This window comes from Doryrhamphus excisus, linkage group LG7 (genome assembly GCF_037039965.1).
Source record: "Doryrhamphus excisus strain RoL-2023G ecotype Guam linkage group LG7, RoL_Dexc_Guam_v1.1, whole genome shotgun sequence".
Classification (NCBI taxonomy): domain Eukaryota; kingdom Metazoa; phylum Chordata; class Actinopteri; order Syngnathiformes; family Syngnathidae; genus Doryrhamphus; species Doryrhamphus excisus.
Window position 1 is genome coordinate 824,916 of NC_136363.1, and position 18,015 is coordinate 842,930.

The 18,015-nt window shown below is 45.1% G+C and overlaps 2 protein-coding genes across 3 annotated transcripts in view; one reads left to right on the plus strand and one right to left on the minus strand.

Moving 5' to 3' along the window:
- The window catches only part of elp2 (elongator acetyltransferase complex subunit 2), a 43,213-nt gene that overhangs the window by 6,022 nt on the left and 19,176 nt on the right, over positions 1 to 18,015 (plus strand). Inside the window, exons 11-22 of the mRNA XM_078791842.1 lie at positions 2,549 to 2,680; positions 2,769 to 2,918; positions 2,988 to 3,179; positions 3,259 to 3,328; positions 3,396 to 3,491; positions 3,714 to 3,771; positions 4,414 to 4,486; positions 4,559 to 4,745; positions 4,821 to 4,936; positions 5,000 to 5,133; positions 5,833 to 5,946; positions 6,052 to 6,218. Coding sequence (XP_078647968.1) covers positions 2,549 to 2,680; positions 2,769 to 2,918; positions 2,988 to 3,179; positions 3,259 to 3,328; positions 3,396 to 3,491; positions 3,714 to 3,771; positions 4,414 to 4,486; positions 4,559 to 4,745; positions 4,821 to 4,936; positions 5,000 to 5,133; positions 5,833 to 5,946; positions 6,052 to 6,193 — 1,464 coding nt within the window. The 3' untranslated portion in view covers positions 6,194 to 6,218. The remainder of the gene's footprint in view (positions 1 to 2,548; positions 2,681 to 2,768; positions 2,919 to 2,987; positions 3,180 to 3,258; positions 3,329 to 3,395; positions 3,492 to 3,713; positions 3,772 to 4,413; positions 4,487 to 4,558; positions 4,746 to 4,820; positions 4,937 to 4,999; positions 5,134 to 5,832; positions 5,947 to 6,051; positions 6,219 to 18,015) is intronic.
- gabbr2 (gamma-aminobutyric acid (GABA) B receptor, 2) overlaps positions 8,035 to 18,015 on the minus strand; it is a 115,175-nt gene continuing 105,194 nt past the window's right edge. For both annotated transcript variants that reach the window (XM_078791839.1, XM_078791840.1), the window contains exons 14-19: positions 16,614 to 16,724; positions 16,313 to 16,537; positions 16,064 to 16,246; positions 15,042 to 15,171; positions 13,076 to 13,193; positions 8,035 to 11,023 (exon numbers count right to left, since the gene is read on the minus strand). In XM_078791839.1, the coding sequence (XP_078647965.1) occupies positions 10,858 to 11,023; positions 13,076 to 13,193; positions 15,042 to 15,171; positions 16,064 to 16,246; positions 16,313 to 16,537; positions 16,614 to 16,724 (933 nt within the window). In that variant the 3' untranslated portion in view covers positions 8,035 to 10,857. The remainder of the gene's footprint in view (positions 11,024 to 13,075; positions 13,194 to 15,041; positions 15,172 to 16,063; positions 16,247 to 16,312; positions 16,538 to 16,613; positions 16,725 to 18,015) is intronic.

An 18,015-nucleotide genomic window follows, 5' to 3' on the forward strand; every position in this document is an offset into this window, starting at 1 on the left:
TTGTTGCCAATCAGGAGGGGACCTCACGTCAGCTGACCAAGTCATATGACCGCTCCTCATTAGAGGGTCGTGGCATGACATGGGTGACATCACCGAGTGAGATGCTGGTGGTGGCGGCGCATCGGTCAATTGCTTCTTAATTAGATTCCTCTCATCAATGACATTTCTGCACCTTCGCCTACCCCGCCCCGCCCAACCCCATCCTTCGCTGTGCCTCTTGTCACGATGCACGGTTAGCGCCCGAAGCCACGGCACCGCCGCCGCCGCCGCAACGTGTTATTCTCACAAAAGGTGGTCGACGGAGAGGAAAATGATTTTCCAGGCGTTTGAAGTTTAGTCAGGTGTGGGCCATCTTTCTGCTCCTCCGTGTGGGCTTCTTTTAAAGCCGTAGTGCGTCACACGTACACACGTACACACACGCCTCAAACGAGAGCCAAACGCTTTGAACCGACTGCTAGCTCATCTACACAGCAAGCTTAACCTCGCACACACACACGCACACACACACACACGGCGTGCATCAAAGACGTGCCAGCGAATTGAACTGGAATTAGCATTTTGTGTCTTTACAAGCAAAGGACGATGAAAGGCCTCGTCAGCGCTCTTCCTGGGTGCCCCCCCCCCCCCACGCTTGAAAAAGAGGCCTTCAAGATTTTAAGCGATCCCGCCACTATCCCGATGAGGACTCATGCCGATCAGATTGATTGGTTAACCTTGTCAGCGTCTTACTAACGAGACGTAATTAACATCTGGAAGATGGTGACACACATAAAAAAAATCCAAATCAGCCCCCCCCCCCCCCCCACCCCCCAAAGAATAATATACAACTTCCTGCTTGGTCCTTCCTGGCGCCGCCCACCATCCCATGTCCGTATTGTTCTTCTCCTCGTAAACAAGACGTATGACACAGTTTGGCCCCCCCTCCCCGTGATTTACAGCCAGCCGCTATGTGCCGAACGTTCAAATCAATCTGCTTAATGTTGCGTCTCCCTCCAGGCCCCGCCTCGCACGCCCCTACACGACCGCCGGAGAAGCGGCGCCATCGCAGTCGTTAGTTTTTCCTGGAAGTCCATCTTTTTTTTACGCTTCATTTCCTGTCCATCGCGTGACTTTTACATTAGTGGCGCCCCCTGTGGGTTTGGGTTTTATTAGCGGTTCAGAAACGCTCTTGGACCAGGGGTGGGCAAACGTTTTGACTCGCGGGCCGCATTGATATGACAAAATTTACGGGGGGGGGGGGGGGGGGGCAGGCTATATATTTTACACGTAACAGTCCACCTGGTATTATTGTATCTGTCAAATTGTCATGCAATCTGCTATTATTATTTATTATTTTATATTTATATTTAAATATTTAAAAATAATAAAATATTATAATAATTACAATAACATTAAAATAATAATTATTATATTATTATTATGTAAAATATGCAAATATAACAATAATATATCTAATTAATATAATAATTAGCATTAATATAATAATTATAATAATCATAATAGTTCTTATAATAATCTAATAATATAATAATAATAATAATTATTATTATTATGTGCTTGTGTCCCTTTTTTCAGGAGCACTTTGTAAACAACAGACCATGTCAAAAAAGGAAATTGATAAAACCATGAAAAGGTTGGCTCAGGCCATGATGCCAGGTTGTATGTTGACTTTAAATGAAATACTTTGGAAAGATTGGGCGGGCCGTATTCAAACACTTGGCGGGCCGGATGTGGCCCCCGGGCCGTAGTTTGCCCACCCAAGAGTCTTGGACATACGGACAGTCAGGTTTTGCTCATGTGAGTTTTACAGAAATGGGAAAAAAAATCCCCCCCCCCATATCTGAAAATGAAGAGTCATTTTTCAGGAAAACGTGGGGACGTTTTTTTTTTTTTTAAGGGCCAGAAAAAAAGGGAAATTTGTCAGAAAAAATTGGCAAAATAAGAGAAAAATTTTCCAGGAAAAAAATTAAGAATTAAAATTAAAAGATTTAGATTAAAAAAGATTAAAATGAAAAGGAAAATTCCCCCCATTTAAAAATATGGCAAAATGTTGGAAATTATTCAGAAAAAAATAGGGAAATGAATAGGAATAGGGAGGAGGAAGTAAGGGTAGTTTCATTTAGTTTTCAGAGAAATCAGACAAATTCCCCCCAAAATAAAAATAAAAAGTAAAATGTGTGAAATTTGGTGACGTTTATCAGATCAAATTTGGGCCACGGAGTAGGAGAGCACGTTTTGACGCATTTCCACCCTTTAGCCCAAATGATGTTAAAAAATGAGGACATTTTTGGACGTAGAAGGTCCGACTTGGATCACTTGCACCTCAACAAGATGCCGCCGCTGCGCGTCTTATCTTTGCGGACGTGAAATTGAGCTTTTATCTCCGTTCCTGGCAGCCCGGCATGTTCATAAGCTAATTAAAGATGGAGGAGATAACGCCGGTCCGTGGGCGGCGGGCCAAAGTTGCAAAGCGTAAACAGATCTGGCCTCGCCGGTGCAATTCACCTGAAGCGGCGATGTGCGAAACACCGACTGGTTTGCCCCTCAGGTGCGCGTCGGCGAGGTGGGTGGCAACACTTTGGGCTTTTACGGCTGCCAGATGAGTCCGGACGGGTCCATGATCCTGGCTCATGCCTTCCATGGAGCGCTCCACCTCTGGTGCAGGGACCAGCAGGAACATGTGAGTACGCCAGACCATGAGCCTGCTCTATTGGGTTACCATGGTAACAGCAGCACACAAGATAAGGAATCCTAACAATGTTTTCCAGGGGGAGTGGAGGCCTGGCGTCGTCCTATCGGGTCACTTTGATGCGGTCCAGGACCTGAGCTGGGACCCCGAGGGGGACTTCCTCCTCAGCGTGGGCTCAGACCAGACCACCAGACTCTTCACTCGCTGGAGGAGGAAGGACGGCAAGACGGTAAGGAAGCAACAAGCAAAGAACATGTGAGGAACATCTCCCACAACTTCACACCGGCCCCCCCTGCAGGCCACCTGGCACGAGATCTCGCGGCCGCAGATCCACGGCTACGACATGCAGTGCCTGGCCATGGTCGGGAGGTTCCAGTTTGTGTCCGGCGCCGACGAGAAGGTCCTGCGGGTCTTCCAGGCGCCGCGGAACTTTGTGGAAAACTTTGCTAACATCTCCGGGAACTCCAAGGAGAAGCTGCTTGCATCGAGTGTGAGCCTGGGGGGCCGAGGGGGGTGGTCACATGACACGGTGTCAGTACACTGTTTTGAATGTTCTATCTGCACGTCAGAACCGTGCGGGTCTGCCTGAAGGGGCCAGCACCCCTGCTCTGGGCTTGTCCAACAAGGCGGTCTTTCAAGGTACAGAAGCTCTCGATCTTCAATCGTTCTTTTCACATTTGACGTGAATTCGCTTCTTAAACGTCAGGTGACCTCGAGTCCAGGACCCAAGGAGACCAGGAGCGGATCAGCAGTGTCTCCGACCAATACCAGGAGTCCTACTTCCATCCCGTCAACATGACCGGTAGGTGAACCTCACGCTTGAAGCTACTGGAGTTGGTCTCCGTGTATTTGGTTGGCTCCTTATATGGTAGGGGGGTGGGGCTAAGTAAATGTGGACATGCAGGAGGCGGAGCTAAAAGGTCCTACATGACTCTATTGCATACTCCGTACAGCGAGGACACAAACATTAGCATGCTGGAGCTACGTGATGCTAACTATTATTACTGATATTGCTTTTGTGCAGAGCCTCCACCGGAAGACCACCTGCTCCAGAACACACTCTGGCCCGAGGTCCAGAAGCTGTGAGTATCCACGGAAACGTGATACTACTTTTATTGCCGTCAATGTGAACGTTTGCAGGTTTCGATGCGCTTAAAAAAAGCGTAGCGGCGAAGGAACTCGAGGATGCCGTTACTGCCACACGGCCACAGATAGATCCCAGTCCTGTCAAAACACCTACTACTGCTACTAGTAGTACTGCTATGTGTAGTAGCGGTGGAGCGGCTTTGCATCGGGACACCTGGCGCTGCGCATTTAGCAACAAAAAACAACAAAAAAAATGTTTGTCTTTTAAGTAACGTTCTCAAAATGAATCACGACTCTTTTTTTTTTTTTTTTTTCCTCCTCCTTTTTAAAGGTTTCCAATGCGGCAAGATGGAATTGTTTGTTTGCTTTGGGCCCCGAGGCTTAATTGCTTGTGAAAATGATGCTCTTGCTTCCTTTTCATCATCCCACTTCCTGCCACTCTGTACACACACACACACACACACACACACACACACACACACAATACGCGGAATACATTGCCTCCTTTTTGGAGCCAATGTAAATTGTGTTTACACGCCATTTTGCCGTAAACATGACATATTTGGACTCCAAAACTGCATAGAAAAAGGAGTTGATTTTACCTCCATAATGGCCGCCATCTTCTCCTCGTCCTGCAGGTACGGCCACGGCTTCGAGATGTTCTGCCTGGCGTCCGACAGCGCCAGGACGGTGGTGGCGTCGGCGTGCAAGGTGAGCCCACGGAGTGAGCTCTGAGCGCCCGGCGCGGCGAGAAATCTCATCTCCGCGGTCTCCATCTCGCAGGCGTCCAAGGCGGAGCACGCGTCCGTGCTGCTGTGGAGCGCCGCCACCTGGCGCCGGCTGCAGGCGCTGCCGTGCCACGCCCTCACCGTCACCCAGATGTCCTTCTCCCCGGACTCGCGCTTCCTGCTGGCCGTCTCCAGAGACCGCACCTGGTCGCTGTGGCGGCGGGACCCCGCCTCCTCCGCAGGTGAGACGCAGTCACCGTGCGACCGCCGCGCCCGCCGCGCTCGTTTTCACCGCCGCCGTCTTTGTTGTCAAGCAGACTTTTCCCTGCACGCCCACACCACCAAGGACACGGCCGTGCACACACGCATCATCTGGTCATGTGACTGGACTCACGACAGCCGCTACTTCGTCACGTCCAGTCGGGACAAGAAGGTGACGCCAGTTTGGCCTAGTAGTACTAGTACTCGTAGTATTCATGTGTATGTATTTGTACAGGTGATAGTATGGGGACCGTGTACCGCCGACCGCTCGGCAGATTCTCCTCACATGAAGCCGTGTTCCTCCATCTTGGATGTGGGCGACTCCGCCACCGCCGTCGCTTTCTGCCCTCAACGCTGCTCCCACGACAGGTACTGGTTTTTTATATATATACTACTACTAGTACTTTTGCTTCTGTGTCAGCAGCTGCTATTACCACCAACACGACTACTACTTCTAGCTACTACAGTATGGGAATACTACTATATCTTCAAAAGCAACTACTAGTACAACTACTTCTAATACTTCTGTGTGTAACTGTGATTACTACTGCGATCACTACTAGTACTACATATGGTATACTACTACTGTGGCTATCTTTTTTTATTTATTATCAAATACTACTGCTATGTCTACTCTAACAACTACAAATTCTAGTAGTACAACTGCTACTGACACTTTTAGTGTCTCGTACTACTACTACTAATCCCAATTGTACTACCTAAATGATACTGAATATATCTAATAGCACTACTACATCAATTACAACGAATAGGAGTGCTAATACTTCCATCTGGTCCTGCAGTTCTGATTGTGAGTACTCCATAGTACTAGTATTTTTAGTACTACCCCTGCTAATTCAGTCTTTCATTACGAGTACAACTACTGCTAATTGTAGTACTGCTGCTATCGGTGCTACCATTTGAACTGCTAATACAACTTGTACTGCCACCAGTACTACTTTTCTGCCGGTACTTTTTCCCAGCGTGTGGTTGTGATGTACTACACCAAATGCAGTAATAATGGGAATAGTTGTGATTCCTCTCTCGGTTGATGGTTTGGTTCCGTAGGTTGGTGGTGGCAGTGGGTGTGGAGAGTGGGAAGGTCCTCTTGTACGGGTGGACGCCTGGCGGACCGGCTGACGGGGGGCAGGACTGGATCCGCCTGGGAGAAACCGACGCATCGTATCCTTCCGGGAAGCTGCCGTCTTTACTATTAGTATGGATGTACAGTAGTAGTAGTAGTACTAGTAGTAGTAGAGTTGACCTTGACCACATGGCGTCCGACAGACAAAGTCACACTCTGGCCGTCAAGAGGCTGCGATGGAGGCCGATAGCGGAGGACGAGGAGGCGACGTCATGCGTCCAGCTGGCCAGCGCCGGCGCCGACCACGCCGTCAAGATCTTCAGCATCAAGGAAGACGCCCTCTAGCGCCACCTGCTGCCGTCATCTAAAGGTGCAATTATGTCTTTTTTTAAATTATGAGGACAATAAAGGACAAGTTTTCTATGGACTAGCTTGTCCTGTCCTCCGCCGCTCGTCTTCCCACGCTCAACTTTGTCTCTGAAACTTGGGTGCGTTCATGAAACGCTGGGAAATTCCAGCCTTTCTGCTGAAGGACGTTCTTCGGGAGTAGATCCACTGGCGCTTTGGCGGTTAATGTACGAGCGGGAGAGACGCTAACCGCCGCTCGTAACTCTTGGCTAAGCACGTCAGGGGGGGGGGCGGGGGACGGGGGCGCGCCTGACCACCTCCAGCTTTTGGGACGTTTGGACCGTATGTCAAAGAGATTTCCCGAGCAGGAGCGTAAAGCCATTAAGGAACGGCCGCCATTTTTAAAAGTGGAGTGATGGTCCTCGCCTTCCGTCAACACGCTCGTGACCGTCAGCATGCTAATGCTGTTGCTGTTGGGGGCGGGGGCCGGGGGGGGGGGGGGGGGGGCGTCCTTGGGCGCCGGTCTTGATGAGATGGGCTCAACGGGCGCTGAGGAAGGTCTTGGAGAGGCAGCGTTTTAATCTTTAATATGAAATCAGAGGAGAGTGTGTCCTGTTAGCACTCCCGACTCGGGCCTCCTGCTTGGTCGCTTCATTAGGTACACTAGCCCTATTTCTATGACGTTATATAAAAAAATATAGTTCTCCAACACTGGTATTTGTGCTAGTACTTGAAATATACTATCAAAACATTGGAGGCACTTGATGCAGTTGTATATTTTTGTCATTCAAGAGCATGACAAAGTGTCGAAGTACTAAGTATGTACCGTTCTCTAATACTAGCATGTTCTTGTATTTTATTTAAAAAATATCCAGTCAAAAGTTTGGAGACACTTTGTCATTCAAGAGCATGAGAAAGTGTCTCCAAACTTTTGACTGGACTAAGTACTAAGTATGTACCGTTCTCTAGTACTGGCATATTTGAATATTTTATTTAAAAAAATATCCAGTCAAAAGTTTGGAGACAGTTTGTCATTCAAGAGCATGAGAAAGTGTCTCCAAACTTTTGACTGGACTAAGTACTAAGTATGTACCGTTCTCTAGTACTGGCATATTTGAATATTTTATTTAAAAAAATATCCAGTCAAAAGTTTGGAGACAGTTTGTCATTCAAGAGCATGAGAAAGTGTCTCTAAACTTTTGACTGGACTAAGTACTAAGTATGTACCGTTCTCTAGTACTTGCATGTTTTTGTCAAAAGTTTGGAGACACATTGCCATTCGGGAGCATGGGAAAGTGTCTGTATACTTTTGACTGGAGCAAGTACTGTATGTACCGTTCTCTAGTACTAGCATGTTTTTGTATTTTGTTTAAATAATATCCAGTCAAAAGTTTGGAGACACATTTTCAAAAGTGTCTCCAAACTTTTGACTGGACTAAGTACTAAGTATGTATGTACGTTCTCTAATACTGGCATATTTTTATATCTTATTTAAAAAATATACACTCAAAAGTTTGGAGACAGTTTGTCATTCAAGAGCATGAGAAAGTGTCTCTAAACTTTTGACTGGAGTAAGTACTGAGTATGTACCGTTCTCTAGTACTAGCATGTTTTTGGTATTGTCTGACAAAATATCCAGTCAAAAGTTTGGGGACAGTTACTCATGCTATTGGATGAGAAGGTGTCCTCAAACTTTTGACAGGAGCAAATATGTTTTTGTACATTTTTAAGACGGGGAAATAAGCACCTAGTTGCTTTTCCATCAAACAAAATTCAATCGGATATTTTTCCCGCTGGTTCACAGAATTGAAAAAAAAAAAGTGTCGTCGGAGAGCGTCTCACTTTCAGTCTCACTTTATTCAACGATGATGTGAAAAGTAAAGGCTGTCCAGGACATTCAGACAAGAAAAAGAATTAGGTTGTTGTTTTATTCCCCTCCCAAATCCCAGCAGGTAACAACTAATGGCTCCCGGAAAGATGCCGAGGTCATGTGATAGTTTATACAACGTCTCCACGGCTATACCTCATCATCTGTACATAACATCGTTACAGATACTGTAAAATTAATCAAGAATTAAAAAACCTCCAAGTATCCGTTTTTGTGTGAAATAAACATTAAAAAAGCATGAGAATGTTACTTAAAGATCTTTGACATATACATTTATATATATATATATATATCTATATATATTTATATTTATCTATATACTGCAGTTGACTCTTTCTGTGCCCAGAAAACAAGTTATTGCCCCTCTGCTTGCATTTTGGTTTGTTGGACGTAAAGATTTGAAGCACAATCAAAGTGACGCTCCACTTGGCTGGAAAGTGGTTCGTTCCAAGGCTTAGAAAAAGAAAACCGTTCGTGCTTTTCCTCGATGACGGCAACTTTTATGAGCCCTTGACCCGCCCATTTGCACCACTTGGGAAAGAAAAAGTCCAAATAAAAACCAAATCACATTTTTCTTCTTCAGTGATCGGCGATAATGGAAAAGGGGATTGATCGTTTGTTCTGCCTCAGTCTTAGTGTGTTACTTTGAGGTACAGCGGAACAGAAATAAAAAAAAAAAAATCAGGGTTTCCCAAAAATGATGGCCCCCAAATGTGTGCACATTTATTGACATCAGAAATATTGGCTACATTTTTTTTTCCATCTGAATTTCTGGAACTAAAAAACAAAACCAGAGGAAGCATCCCAATCACCAATCAGGCACACGTACTCTTTTGGCAAAATACTACAACGACCACAGTGAAACCTCGGTTTTCGTTCACACCGACATATCGGTTGTACTTTTCACAGTTTTTAATGACAATTTTCATTGGACTTTCGGAAAAGCCAAGAACATTCCCGCCTTGATGCGTTATGGCGTTATAGGACAGGCAAATCTCGTTTTTTTGCCATCCCAGTGTGTGTACACTCGGTTTTGGTTAAACTACTAGTAGTAGTAGTAGTAGTAGTAGTAACAAAGTACTTGTAGTAGTCTGTAGTCCTGCCTATCATCTCACAAGAAAACAAGTCTTCCAAAGGGTAAAAGTTATGTTCAATGTGCAGTTATACTTTCATTCGTCATTTAGAAATGGTAGTCAATGTTTTGTGTCGGGGGGGTTACAAATTAATTATATTTTCATAATTGGGAACAGATTATGAAAACAGAGGTTTCACTGTGTTTGATACTATGAAACAAATATTTCCTCCCAAAGTGCCACTCCAGCCACTCCCGTCGACAGGAAATGTCAAACATCAAGGATCCAACTTGGCCAGAAAAGTTTGGGAAACCCTTTTGTGGACGCAGAGCGCAGGTGCAAAAACCTGCAAATACGCGTGAATGACACATTTGATTCCATGCCCCCCCCCCCCGAAAAGGACCAAACTTATAAAAACAGCAACTTGTACACGATCACAATGAATGCCACCATAGAAAAATGTGAACGTCCCGCTCGGGTCGGACCGGTGCTAGCTTGTGTGGTTCTGCTGTGGTTTTGCGGCCCCGGGTGCTCCTGTGTGGGGTGGGCGGTGCCTAGCGGGGGGGGGGGGGGTCTGAGCTCTCTCAGGAAGTGGCTCCGTTCAGCTGCTCCCTTTGGGTCCAGTTCTTCAGCTGTGACCTAGCGGTCCGGTTTCGTCCCACGCCGTCCCGTGCATTGCGACGTCGGGCGTTAAAGAAAAAGCCAAAAACGGGAATACGGGAATGTCGAGATGAGTGTTTGTGCCACGACGACAGGCACCGGCGCCTTTTACAAAAACTAAAAACCAAGACACCGATGGTGAAAAACAACAAACTCTTCATCCTCGTCCTCCTCAGTCTCTGCTGCTGTGTGAGGACAAAAAAAAAAAAAGATTGCGTGTTGGGGCCGGCGTTGCGTTTCCATAGCAACGGGGGCTCGGTGTGGCGTGACGTCCAGTACAGCCGACCAGTGTGGGGGAAAGGGGGGGGGGGGCTGCGTGTGCTTTAATGATCAATCCAAGAACCTCGCCACTTGTGGAAATTCAGGTCAAGTGCGGCTGTGGTCGACCTACATCCTTTCCGTCACCACTCTGGGATCAATATGATCAGTCCCGCCACGCCATGTTTGTGTACTTTGTGTGTATTTCTTGGCATACGCACACACACACACACACACACACACACACACACACACACACACACGTAGTGAGGACGAGCGGCGGTGCAAATGTAGCATCGTGGAAAAAACAGAAATGGCCGCCACGTGCATTTGGAACGCTCCTACGTCGGTTAGCATCTTCGGCAAAGACGTGTGCTTTCATGGAACCTCGCCCCCCCGGCCCCCCCCCAAACAAACGGTCCACATCACATCCCGTACGAAGCAAAGGACACGCCGACGTCCAGATGATATTTACATGTCTCACGTGCGGACGAATGGAAACGAAGAAAAGATACGACGACTGCAGGAGCGGCTAAGGCTTCATTGCTGCGGTGTTGTTGGATGCACACGTGCCTTGGCGGAGGTCAGCGCCGCCGAGCCAATCCGGGCCCCCCCCCCCACGCCTCCCTCCGCCGTGTCCTCCGTGTCGCTGATGCTGTCAGTCCGTCTTGGCGTAGAAAAAGCGACCGTGGGGGTCTCCGTCACGTGTGTGTTATCGAGGGAGCGGTGGGGGCGTGGTTGAGAGGGGCTCTGGAGGGGGAGGGGGGCGGGGCTCGTGACGCTCACAGGCCCGACACCATGACCCGGTAGGAGGGGGGCATGTGTCTGTGCCGCGGGCTGGAGCCGGGGCTGTCGTTGGGGCTGGTGCAGCTGGCGTCCACCCCCCCTATGGAGGGCAGGTAGGCGTGGTGCAGGATGGGCAGCTGCAGCGACAGGCGGCGCTGGATGCTGCGGGGACACACAAAATATTATTATCTTATTCTTAGTCAATTAGTCTACATTTTTATTGGAATATTATTTTATTCATTATTCTGCTCATAGTTGGGTTTTTATTATCCTCATTGGGGTGGTGGGCGTGTGCTGGAGCCTATCCCAGCAGTCAATTACCAGGCATTTTAAATTACTATATTCATTATTCATATTTTTTTATTATCCTCATTGGGGTGGTGGGCGTATGCTGGAGCCTATCCCAGCAGTCAATAATTACCAGTTATTTTAAATTACTATATTCATTCATTTTTTTTCATTATCCTCATTGGGGTCTTGGGCGTATGCTGGAGCCTATCCCAGCAGTCAATAATTACCAGGCATTTTAAATTACTATATTCATTATTCATATTTTTTATGATCTCATTGGGGTGGTGGGTGCATGCTGGAGCCTATCCCAGCAGTCAATTACCAGTCATTTTAAATTACTATATTCATTCTTTTTTTTTTCATTATCCTCATTGGGGTGGTGGGCGTATGCTGGAGCCTATCCCAGCAGTCAATAATTACCAGTCATTTTAAATTACTATATTCATTATTCATATTTTTTTTTATCCTCATTGGGGTTGTGGGCGTGTGCTGGAGCCTATCCCAGCAGTCAATAATTACCAATAATTTTAAATTACTATATTCATTATTCATATTTTTTTATTATCCTCATTGGGGTCTTGGGTGTATGCTGGAGCCTATCCCAGCAGTCAATAATTACCAGTCATTTTAAATGACTATATTCATTATTCATATTTTTTTATGATCCTCATTGGGGTGGTGGGCGTATGCTGGAGCCTATCCCAGCAGCCAATAATTACCAGTAATTTTAAATGACTATATTCATATTTTTTTATTATCCTCATTGGGGTCTTGGGCGTATGCTGGAGCCTATCCCAGCAATCAATAATTACCAGTCATTTTAAATTACTATATTCATTATTCATATTTTTTTATTATCCTCATTGGGGTGGTGGGCGTATGCTGGAGCCTACCCCAGCAGTCAATAATTACCAGTCATTTTAAATTACTATATTCATTATTCATATTTTTTTATTATCCTCATTGGGGTGGTGGGCGTATGCTGGAGCCTATCCCAGCAGTGAATAATTACCAGTAATTTTAAATTACTATATTCATTATTCATATTTTTTATGATCCTCATTGGGGTGGTGGGTGTATGCTGGAGCCTATCCCAGCAGTCAATAATTACCATTTTTAATTACAATGTGACAACTTTATTCTTGAAATATTCCTATTTAATTATTCTCATAAAATGACACTTTTTATTGTATTTTATTTATTCTTGTAGTATTACATGATCCCTTACTCATTGTAATATTACTACTTTATTAAAATATTTTGACTTTATTCTTTGTTTTGATATGTTAACGCTAATATATTTTAATATTTTTTTTCCACGCAAAAATGGACTATAATCTTGTAAAATGATGAGCTTATTCTCATAATTAATAAAGTCCTGTCAATCAAAGCGTTTGTCAAATGAGTGTGTCGATGTCGCGTCGTTCCCCCTGAAGGTTGCCGGCCACGGTTTGTTTTTGTGCGTTGTTGGAATGAAACATTCATGGGCGTCGGGAATAGCTGCCAGCGTTCCTTCTGTTGGTTCCACATCTCCTCTTACGTAAGCTCCGCCTCATCTCGCCATCCTTTCCCGCCGTCACCCGGCCGTCTACCTGCCCGCCGCTCGCTCTCTTCGCCATCCAACTTGATCCAAAGCTCGTAAATGATGCATGATGACCCCCCCCAAACCCCCTCCCACCCCCGTCCACTTAGACAAAGTTCCTCAGCTTTGCTTGCTCATGAATAATAAGCGAACGCAGCGTTCCCGTGCGTGTCGCCTCCTTGTGACAACACATCTATCACACCTCCAACATGGCGGCCGAGCAGAAGCGTGGGCGAGAGATACGCAGGCTTCTGGTTGCCGTAGCAACCGCCCCGCAAATGCATGCCGGTGGCGGAGGTGTTTGTGACGTGAAGACGGCAAAACAAGGAGAGAGAACTCACTGCTCTGGAGAGTTGATGTCCTCCAGGGGACCCCGGGTTATTCGGGACGGGTCCATGGAGCCCCACTGGCCCTGAGGCTTCTGCTCCAGGTGGTTCTTCAGGAGGCTCCTGTCAGCGTCTGCGGGGGGGGAGAAGATGGGAGGGGGCATGCAGTCAGTCTCCAACGGGACATTTTTTTTATCTTATTGGTATTCCTACTTTATTTTGGGATATTCTTGGAAAACATTCTTCTGGTTGATGATTTAAAATAATACATGTAATATTACTTTCTCATTTTCTGGGTAATATTACTACCCTATTTTTAAAAGATATTTATTTTTTCATTTTTTTCAATTTCCATTAACACATTATTTTTGTCTCATGAAACTCATTTTTAAATTGTCGCATTACTACATTATTCTTAAAATATTACAATTTGAATCTTAAAAAAAATATTTCTCATAAAATCTATACATTTTAAAATGTAATATGTAAATATTTTGTAATATGGCATTCTGCTAAAATGGTGAAACTACACCTTAAAGTAATAATTAATATTAATATATTTTATTCTTGAAATATTTTCGCTTCATTCACATAAAATGACATTTTAAAATTAAAATTTTAAAATTAAATTTTTTTTCTTGAAATATTTCAGATTGGGTTTCATAAAACAAAACTGTTTTTATTTTATTTCACACAAAAATGATGCACTAAATTATTTGTAAAAATCTGCAATTATATTGTAAATAATGGATAACGGCTCTCACTCTGGTTGGCTGGAGTCCCAAAGAAGAAAAATAGTTTTCCTCCCTTTAATAATCAAAAGTTTGATTTCCAAACTGCATTTTGTGTTCAGTTGTGTTGTCGTTTATTCATATTTGTTTGATGGTCTGAAACATTTCATTGTGACAAACGTGCAAAAAAAGTACAAAATCAGAAAGGGGGCAAAGCCTTTTCACACCACTCTATATTTTTGTTGTGTGTGGGTTGTTTTTTTTTTTTTTTTAAACGCCCCCCCCCCCCCCCCCCCAGCCGTCCTAGATTCCTCAGTCAGCACTCACTGACCTGCTTCACTGATCACAGCTTCCTGCCTCCATTGAACCTCAAATATTTTAGAAGAAAAAGAAAAAAGGCTAACCTTGTAGTTCTCACAGCTAAGAGCAGAAATATATTTATACTCCTCATTAAGTATGCAGGAATACTGTGTTCTCATCCGACATAACTTCCAAACAACAGAAAATGTGCACATTTCACACGCTAAAAACTTCACCTGTGTTGTCAACAAGGAATCTCACCATCAGTGCAGGAAGAGAATGGATATGAAAAGCTAAACAATTCTAAATGAAATAAACACATATAGTCATATAGTATACTTAGTATAGTATAGTATAGTATAGTATAGTTAGAGAATAGTACCAGCAGTCAACTAACACACATGTATTTTAAAGAATCTATAGGAATTTGAATTCAATAGAAGTTCAATTCATTAAACAGAAATGTGATTGAATAATAACTATTTAATAATTATGGCAATTATTAAATAAAAATATATAATTAATAATAATTATAATTAATTAATTTGATGGACTATTTCAAATGTGAAGTATGTGAGATTTATTCATTTATTTTGTGAGTTTTTTATGCCAAATAAACTACACAAATCTGCGCCTTTATTTTAAAGAATGTATATAGAACTTTAACTAAATATATAAATATAATATATATAATTTCAGTTATTTAATCATCAAAAATGTGATTAAATGATAATATTACAAATGTTACTATAAAAATCTCATTGTAATTATGAAATAAAAATGTAAATTAGATAATTCATAGTAACTTGTATTAATGAACATTTTATTCATTTTATTAAATTGATTATTTAAAATGTGAAATATATGTTATATATGCTAGCCTGTCACTAGCATTAGCATTAGCATGCTAGGCTAATGCAGCAAAAAAAAAAAAAAATAAAATAAAATACCTTTGCCGTCGGTGAAGTTGCGTATGCTGAGGATGTTGTTGGCGTCCGGGTAGTGGTTCTGTTTGATGTACGGCGTCTTCTCCGGCGTATCCTGCAGCTGCATGGTCACCTCCTCCAGCTCCTTGTCCAGCTTTCATGGTCCACAAAAACAGCAAAACACACATCCACACATTAGCACAAGAAAAAACAACTTGTAAAAACCTACAAATGGTAACTGTTAGCAAAGAATGCTAGTATTTTGCAGTAGGTCCTCAAAAACATCGGAACGCTTCTTCCTGTCACGTGGTCTATCACTGGCTAGCGGATTCCTAAAAACAGAGCAGTGCTTCTCTCACATTGAAAATCTTTGAGTAGCACTTTTTGCAATATGTTCTCAAAAACAGCAAATCACTCCTCTCACATCTCACTGCTGTCAAATAGAGGATCTTTGAAGAGCATTTCCTCAGCAAATTCCTAAAAACAGCAGACCGCTCTCCTTTCAATATCTTTGACTCGTCTTTGCAGAAGATTCCTAAAAATGTCAGAGTGCTTCTGTCATGTTGAAGATTTTGACGATGCCTTTGATGATGCTTCTCAAAAACATCTTTGGACTTGTGTTTTTGGCAGTAGCTTCTAAAAAACAGTCCGGTTGTAGAGTGGATATTTGACCAGCATGTTCTCAGCAGGTGGTCAAAAACAGCATCAACAGGTCAAAACATTCCAGTCATCTTTGACTAATGTCTTTACAGCAGAGCGCTTCTGGCATTTGAATGAGCATTTTTGCAGTTCTCAAAAACAGCAAAGCACTAGTGTATTAAACAATAACTTTGACTGGTAGTCTTGCATCAGGTTCTCAAAAACAGCCCAATCACATAAAACATCTTTGACTCGTCTTTGCAGCAGATTCCTAAAAACAGCAGAATGCTTGTCACATAAAGCATCTCTGATTAGTTAACAATGAGTCCTCAAAAACAGCAAAGTGGTGCTGTCAAATAGAAGATCTTTGACTGGTGTTTTCATACTTGACTTCCTGGTTTGGGTACCTCAGTGATCCTCATGCGGAGGCGGTGGTTGTCGGTCTGAAGGCCGTCCAGTCTGGAGGTGTTGGCCTGGTTGACGCTGGTGACGGAGGTGGAGGTCTTGGAGTCCTCCTTCTTCTGGTTCTGGGTGAACTTCAGCCTGCGGTTCTGCGTGGCGGCGTCCGGGTTGGTCCTCATGGTGATGAACTGCAAGAGGCGCTCATTAAACATCACACACGGACTATCAGCCGCCGGGGAGGGGGCGTGGCCCACCTTGGGGACGAAAACCAAGCAGAGCGTGATGGTGCTGCAGAAGATGATGACCAGGGCCACGATGCAGAACTGAACGTTGGGCTGGTCCCGGGTGAGGAAGGACACGGCGGCGCCGATGATGCACATGATGCCCACGTTGTAGACGCTCATGCCGATGTACTTGCTGTCGTTGAGGGCCGGGATGCTGACGTTGCGAGTCTCCCAGGCCAGGAAGCAACCGAACAACTGCGAGGGACAAGAACGCAGGCGGTGAGGCGCCGGCCGCCAAGCCAGGACGTGACGGAATGTGGCGTTCCCGCACCATCAGCAGGCCCTTGTAGGCGTAGACGATGCCCAGCCAGATGGTCATGTGGGTGTTCTCACAGTGCTCCAGGAAGGGACGGATGGCGAGGTCTCGGTCGTGGGGGTCCGCCTGGTGGAAAAGAGCAGACGGACGCCATTAGAAGTCGTTATAAGTGGCTCTGGAGTATAAGTGGCAGGAACGGCCAACCTATGAAAAAAAGTGGGACTTATAGTCGGGAAAATCCGCTAATTAACCAAGAAGCTAATGAATAACCAATTAAACATAACGAGACGGACACAAGCAGCTTCAAGGGAGGAGTTTTTGGAATATTTTGGGAAAAGCTAAAAGCGGTCGCTGAGGTAGCGAAGGAGCAAAGTGGGCCAGCGGTGGATGACGGCAGGTAAACGTAAAAGCGTGCGGCCCTTCTGAGAGAAAATAGTAAATAATTCATAGCAACTTTTTTCATACACTTTGACGTCAAATACTTCAGAAAAAACTGAGCGTCATGTTTTAATTTTAAACTCCAGCTTGAACGTACGATTGGTTGTCATTTGCAGCAAAAATGTAACCTTTCACTTCATGAAAGTTAAGGCGACAGAGGCAAGGAAACACCTCAGACGGGCTTTGGACACCCGTGTTCCATACGAGGAGCTGTAAGAGCCGCCAGAGCCGCACGCTGATGTCAGCGGCGGCGTTTAGCCCAATAAGGCAGCAAATGGTTTGTTTGTAGAATATGAGCGTCACATGGAGAATGGCCGCCAACAACAACGACAACAACGACGAGAACGAGAAGGAGAACAACGCAGGAGAGGAAAAAACCGATAAGACAAAATGACTTATAATGCTCATTAGCTGCACGGCCCTATCGCGGCATAGCAGCAGGCGGGAGCGGGGTGGGGGGGGGGGGGGGGGTGGGGGGTGAAGGGGGGTGGTTGCCAGGCAACAGGGCGCGAGGTGGCAGGCGGCCCGTCCGCTGTCATTTCTCACGGCATTAGGCCAGTGACGGGAGTGCTTGGAGAAAAGAGAGAGAGTGAGTGAGGAGGTAGATGAGCCTGAGGAGGAGTGATGGAGGATGCAGGATGGAGGATGCAGGATGAAGGATGCAGGATGGAGGATGGAGGATGAAGGATGCAGGATGGAGGATGCAGGATGAAGGATGCAGGATGGAGGATGGAGGATGAAGGATGCAGGATGGAGGAAGCAGGATGCAGGATGGAGGAAGCAGGATGCAGGATGGAGGATGCAGGATGGAGGATGCAGGATGGAGGATGCAGGATGGAGGATGCAGGATGGAGGATGCAGGATGCAGGATGGAGGATGCACGATGGAGGAGAAAATGGAGGATGGAGGATGAAGGATGCAGGATGGAGGAAGCAGGATGCAGGATGGAGGAAACAGGATGCAGGATGGAGGAAGCAGG